Consider the following 7,221-nt stretch of genomic DNA (forward strand, 5'->3'; position numbering starts at 1 on the left):
GTCTTACAGAGAAACATGAGTATTGAATCAAGTAGTCAACCTCTGTTCATAGCTAGTCATTAGAATTTTTTTTCCTTACACCTGTGAGTATGTGAGTGCCTCATACCTGTGGGGGTAATTTCATTCAAAAGTGTAACCATAACAGAATATCTATCTAGATCCTGAGCATTATTTTTTTAAATATATGTGTTTATCTTCAAGTACCTGCTTATGCTTGCTCTTAAGCATTTCTTTTATGTATGTAATTTCTAAAGTCTCTTCATTGGTAAAGTTGGCCATTCTCTATCCTTAAACTCTTACTGTTGTAGCCTTTGGTTGTAGCTTTGTGACTCTGACATACTGTCTATTGCTGAAAGAATGGCAAGATGAGTATAAATAAAAATCTCTTGCCCAGGTAGCGCACATCTTTAATCCCAGCCAGCACTCAGGAGGCAGTGGTAGGGTAGTGTCTGAATTTGAAACCAGCCTGGTCTACAGAGTGAGCTTCAGGACAGCAGAGCTATGGGGACAAACTCTTATCTTAATACTCAAGTTGTCTTTAACTGTAAATTATCTGAGTTTACAAGTTTAAAATACAAATTTAGTTATTCCAAACGGATGGACATAAAGGAGACTTAGTCCCTTTAAAAAATAAGATTGATATTTCATCCATTTTGCTGTTATTGTTACACAAGAGGATTAGTACTCCAGGAGGATCTTTGAGTTTTCTACATAGATTCCCATTAGGCTTGCTCACAAAGGAAGTAACAATTTGTGTGTTTTGTTTTACTTCCCTAGAGTGGTCTTTATATGCCATTACCACTTATTGATTCTTTTAGCTTGGTGTCCTAATGAATAACAAAACTGAAATCTATAGACTCATAGGTTCCCATCCTGATTGCCAAAATGTCATTTTGGCACTGAAGCAGATTAGTTTTCTAATAATTTTCATTAAGAAAGAGAATTGAGAAGACTGGTGTAATATGTAAAGGAAGACAGAGCCTGAAGCATTCTTTAATTAGCCATTTATATTTTCATGGGAAGTAATCACAAAGGTTTGATCCTTTTAAGTATTTAGAAAATATCTACTCCGTGGCAAGATATGTCAATGACTTTCAATACAACACCTATCTCTCTTAATTGAAAATGTTTTATCTGGGGTTGAAGAGGTGGTTCAGCAGAGTACTACTCTTCCAAAGTATCCCATTCAATTACTTGCACCCACATACCAGCTCACAGCTTTCTGTAACTCTAGCCCCAGGGGATCTGACACCCTCTGTCTTCCTCAGATACCAGGTGTGCATGTGGTGCAGACATACATGCAGGCAAAACACCCATACACAATAAACAAATAAGTAAACACATATTCTAAAAACTATTTAAGTGGAAATGTAATAACAATGTACGGGTGCTCCAGACTTGTAAATGGAAATACTAAGTTGAATCCTAGCATTGCTCCTCTGTAACAAAATTTGCATTAGTTTTTTAAATGACCATTTCCTCTGTATATAAATTAGTCTAAAAAAAAAATAAAACTGGGCTGGAGAGATGGCTCAATGGTTAAGAGCACCAACTGCTCTTCCAAAGGTCCTGACTTCAAATCCCAGCAACCACACGGTGACTCATAACCATCCATAATGAGACCTGACGCCCTCTTCAGGAGTGTCTGAAGACAGCTACAGTGTACTTACATATAATAAAAACAAATAATTAAAAAGAAAAAGAAAAGAAAACCCTCTTAGAATTATTACTTAATTGAATAAAGTAAAAAGGGTTGTAAAACCAAGTACAGCCAGCCAGGTGTGGCTCACACTTTTAATCCCAGCAGGGGCCAGTAGATCCCTGTGAGTTTAAGGATAACCTGGTCTACATAGTGAGTAATAGGCTAGCCAGGGCTGCATATTAAGACCCTATCTCAAAGGCAAGTAAAAAAACCAAACCACACACATATGTACACATGCCACACACACTAATCCGTACATAATACTTTCTCAACACCAAAAACCAAGTGCAATACTTGGCTAGAGGATGATGTAGGGAGAAGATATTTCATCATTAAGATGCCTGTGATTGTTTCCAGAGTTTATTTTTATATAACATTTGTGTAGAAGACTAAGTTTTTTTTATAGGTTTCTATAACTATTACTATAGTACTTTTATAATAGAAAATAAACATGGTAATATCAAAACTATGTATATTATAATGTGTGTGATACATAGTCTAGTTTTGGTCTTTGTACTATAGAAAGGATTTTTTTATACTGGTCATATGATAATTTTTTTGATAAAACATAGCACTTAGAAATAAACCATGAGAACACAATGAGTAGAGTGATGTACTATTGGTGAAATGTGATCTCTGTGTGTGCCATTAGCATTCTATGTGCCAGCCGGGCGGTGGTGGCGCACGCCTTTAATCCCAGCACTTGGGAGGCAGAGGCAGGCGGATTTCTGAGTTCGAGGCCATCCTGGTCTACAGAGTGAGTTCCAGGACAGCCAGGGCTATACAGAGAAACCCTGTCTTGAAAAAAAAAAAAAAAAAAAAAAAAAAAAAAAAAAAACAAGCATTCTATGTGCCATTCAACCTTAATGAGCTGGAAGGTTTGCTGTGGAAACTTGGCCTTTAATGTGTAGATCATATAAATAACAGCTAATGAGTGCTGGTGGAGAATGGAAATGAGGGAGTATGTAAACAATGCAAAATGGGCATTTCCTCCCATCTGTGGTTGTGCCTGCATCCTCCTAAAGCTGTAGTCCTGTATCTGCTAGTCTTTATCTTTTGGTTAATTTTCTTTTTGTACTTTCTGTTTGTACTTAAAACCCAGATGCCTGTCTTACTTATAACTTCTTCTGTGCATAGAAGTGAGTGTAACAGTAGGTGATTTGACCTGTATTCTGTGGCTTGGCTTAATTAAATGCATTACTTTTTGTCTTGTTTTTATTTTCTTTATAGACAAACACCTTTTTAGGAAACAATGTTTAGAGGAGACTTTTTGGGTCTCTTGAGATCATTGCCAGTGATGTTTTTCTGCCCTGAGTAAAACAAGTAGCAAAAATGAGCTGCTGAATCTTATAGTCCTGACTGTCTCTATTGGTTGGGCTTACAGTTAACACTTCTGTATCTGGGATGGACCCCTAATTCAGACCACTTGATCTTGAGTTCTGTTTTGCTTAGCTGTGGAATAATCCAGCAGGGAGCAAGTGCATTAACTGTTCAGACCAGTACACCAAAGAAAATAACTATCCACATTGTTCTGCAGCATGTGGTTTTTGCTGCTGGTCTCTTGTCTTTGTCTACATTTACATTCAAAGGCATTTTGCATAGTCTTGTTGGCATCTGTCAGTAGTATTCTGGATGTGTACTTAAAATAATAAATATTCCTTAATAGTTACATAATTTGATATAACACAGTTTCCTCTCTGGTTAATCATTTAGATTGCATCCATTTCCTCATTTTCTTTTCCCTTTTGGGTACTATGATAAGTACCAAAATAAACAAACATTTTTTTTTAAAGGTTTATTTTATTATTTTATGTATGTGAGTATACTGTAGCTGTACAGATGGTTGTGAGCCTTCATGTGGTTGTTGGAAGTTGAATTTTAGGACCTCTGCTTGCTCCTGCCCATCTTCATAAGCACCAGAAGAGGGTGGTTGTGAGCCACCATGTGGTTGCTGGGATTTGAACTCAGGATCTTCAGAAGAGCAGTCAGTGCTCTTACCAGCCATCTCACCAGCCCCAAAATAAACATCTTAGTGTATAACATTATTTTCCTAAGAGAAATTTCTAGAAGATCTTATATGAACATGTGTGATCATTTTAATGACTCTTTCCTTGTGATAAAATATTTTGCTTTGCAAAATAGGAAATGTACAAGCCGGGCGGTGGTGGCGCACGCCTTTAATCCCAGCACTTGGGAGGCAGAGGCAGGCGGATTTCTGAGTTCAAGGCCAGCCTGGTCTACAGAGTGAGTTCCAGGACAGCCAAGGCTACACAGAGAAACCCTGTCTCAAAAAACCAAAAAAAAAAAAAAAAAAAAAAAAAAAAAAAAAATAGGAAATGTACTTTTACAGGGCTACTAAGAAGACCATACCTCTTTCAAAGCAAGACTTAGGAATAACGAACATATAGACCTTGTCCTTGCTCTCAGGTGGGTCTTTTCTTATTGTGAGGAAGAGGCCTGCAGGATCTACAAACTTTATCTAGAAGTAACTATTTCTTCCTAGTTAAAGTTAGTGGTAAAACTTTCAGTGTGTTGGGCCATTCACTTTACAATGTTTTGTCCTGAGTCTGGCACAGCCAACAAATACTTTTTTGGGTAAGTTGGATTCAATCCTGATACATCAGTTGTGACTGTTGGAGATAGAACTTTCACTGTATTTTTTATTGTTAGAAAGTTATAGAAATAAGGCTAAGCTTGCTGTATATTCTATTACGTTTTAAAATACTTGCAGATTTTCCATTATGTAGTGCTGTAGAGTGTGTCTACCTGTTTCTGTGAGACCTAATCTGGAAGCAAAATCCTGGATATGCTTTCTCGTAACACTGGGTTTCTTACTTTTCTAAGACAACGCCCCAATACCCCTTCTGCCTTGTAGCTGCTTGTTTGCCAAGTGGCTATTTGTGGACCTCCATTGTTGAACATGCTAGCCTAACTCAACAGCAAGGATTTTTTTTGTCTTTCCCTTTTCTCTCTAACTCTGGCAGGTACAAAGATTTCCACCTGTATGCCCTGAACTTCCTTCTTGTTAATGAGAGTAAGGACTCCAAAGTGGGAACTCCAAATTCCCGTGTAATAATTAGTCACCTATGAAAGCATGCTAAAGAAGCTCTTGGTAGGAAACAAGTGGCTATGTTAAGGACTTTAGAAACTTTATTTCTAAGGGACTTGATGAACTGCTGAGTCAACAAACATATAAAGAGCCACCTTCCCCCAGGTTTCATTTGGCCCATGACAACCTCATTATGGGTCATGAAGCAAGGTTATGCTGCAGAATATTTTCTATTTCTGGTTGTTCATGTGCTCCTAATACAGCGGTGCAGTTACACACTGGGTACATACATGTCTTTGTCTCTCCTGGATCACCATGGGCTCTTGTCCCAGCAGTAGCTGTACCTAGGAGCTGAAGGGAGATCAAAACAAAATCCTGATGACTTTTAGTGTTTTCTGGTTACTCTTGGTGAATTTATCCAGGAGGTCCCCTCTGATACAGCCAGTAGTCTTTGAACCTTTTGTTAGGACTGTATAAACATTATAAGCTTTCATTGTGTATGTCTTTTGAGTTGATCTTGTGGTTCTTGCTCTAGGCTAACTTTTTATGTCTTATTTTTAACAGTGAACATAAAGATTCTGAAAAGAAACACAAAGAGAAAGAGAAAACCAAACACAGAGATGGAAGCTCAGAAAAACATAAAGACAAACATAAAGACAGAGACAAGGAAAAACGAAAAGAGGAAAAGGTACAGAACTTTCCCTTAAGGGGGAACAAAAGAGTTAAGATGAACTTTTATTTTGATTACTTTAGAAACAGTAATGAGAGTAACTTTGTTATATCTACTCCTGGCCTTGGGAGTAAAAAGGTCTGTAGAAGACTTCAGAATTAGCAGGCAGTACTATAGCTATAACAAAACAACTAAACATGTGCTTCCTTGCAATATACTCACTAAACTCCCTACTCTCCCATTAAAAAAGACTTTAGATTCAGCCTCTCTGAAACTATGATAACCTAATTATTTAACACCATGTCTTTGACAATACAGTAAGTCAGTTTATTTTATACTACAGTGTGGCTATAATGTTTCTGGAAACATCTTTTCTGTTTTGGGGAAAGTTTTGTTTTTGGAAGAAGGCCTAAAGCTTTACTGGGTCTCTTGATGAAAAGATTGAAGATTCTGGGGCTAGGTCTGTACTTAGTTGGTAGACTAAGTTTGACTAGCATGTAGGAAGTCTTATGATTTCCAGCACTACCTAAACCAGTTGTGTTTATGCATGCCTGCTATCCCAGCACTTCGGGGGTGGGGAGATAGGAGTAGAAACTCAAGGTCATCTTGGCTACAAAGTGAGTTCAAGGTGATCTCCAATCTGGAGTGTATACCCTGTCTCAAGAAAGAAAGAAGATTCTTGAATGAAAAACTCAGACACTGGGGAATAGAAACTGTGGAACAAGACCTTGTTTACTCCTGACTTGCAGCCCCCATCTTTCTCTGAGGTGGCCAATGCACTGATAATTTTGTGTCTTTTCAGAGACTCTGTAAATAGGAAGCTGAGAGTCATCCCTTTGTGTGTATGTGTCAAGGTTTTTGAATGATTTGTTTTTTTCTAAAAAGTGTGAAAAAAAGTTGTAGATAGGGAAACACACACTTGAGAGGGAAGGAATATAGACTAGTCTATCTTATGTTTTTGTTTTTATTTTCCCCTCTGTGCTGCTAGCAGCAAATTTTGAATAGTGGCTATATTTATTGGGGAGATGAAATCTACTGTTATTTTAAGATTAAAAAGTTGCTGTTTTGAGGAAGAACTTTCTCAATCAATTTCACCTAAAATTGTCAAAAAACAGCCTTGGGAAAATGTCTTTACCTGACCCATTTCAGTTTTGCTAACAAGAAGAGTCAGTCCAGGATTAAGATGCTCCAAAATAGCCTGGCATGGTCTTGCACTTCCTGAGCACTCAGTGACTGTGATTATCAGCACAAGACATGAACAGTATTGAGTCTGTCAACATTCTGTCTTGGAGAAGGGTAGAGACTCGTGAAGACTTTTCCTTGAAGACTACCATCCATTAATGGTTATTAGAGGAAGGAGAGACATTTTTTTCAAGTAGTATAGTCACTGGTAAGGTGTCTATCTATACTCCTGTAAGCAATCCTGATTCAACTCAATGGGACATCCAAAAAGAAGAAAGAAAGACAAGTCATGGCAGTAGAAGAGACAGGTTGGGAAGGGGTTGTTAGGAATGAGGATGAGTAGCAGGTGGATCAGAGTACCTCATATACTTGCATAAATATCGTAATGAAACCTGCTTTTATGTATAATTAGTGTATGCTAATAAATTTAAAGTCTCTCAAAATGATGGTGATATTCTTGAGTAAGAGATTTTTGTCTCATTTTATTACTAAATACTTACAAAGTACTTATTGAGTGGCTGTGGTTTTACCTTGCAGATTAGAGCTGCTGGGGATGCAAAAATAAAGAAGGAAAAGGAAAATGGCTTCTCTAGGTAAGACCTTTTTCTATGGTAGCTT

The 7,221-nt window shown here is 37.5% G+C and overlaps 1 protein-coding gene across 1 annotated transcript in view; it reads left to right on the top strand.

Moving 5' to 3' along the window:
- The window catches only part of Top1 (DNA topoisomerase I), an 84,946-nt gene that overhangs the window by 34,621 nt on the left and 43,104 nt on the right, over positions 1–7,221 (top strand). Inside the window, exons 4-5 of the mRNA XM_031372613.1 lie at positions 5,316–5,439; positions 7,141–7,196. Of these exons, the coding sequence (XP_031228473.1) occupies positions 5,316–5,439; positions 7,141–7,196 (180 nt within the window). The remainder of the gene's footprint in view (positions 1–5,315; positions 5,440–7,140; positions 7,197–7,221) is intronic.

This window comes from Mastomys coucha, unplaced genomic scaffold (genome assembly GCF_008632895.1).
Source record: "Mastomys coucha isolate ucsf_1 unplaced genomic scaffold, UCSF_Mcou_1 pScaffold15, whole genome shotgun sequence".
Taxonomy (NCBI): Eukaryota; Metazoa; Chordata; class Mammalia; order Rodentia; family Muridae; genus Mastomys; species Mastomys coucha.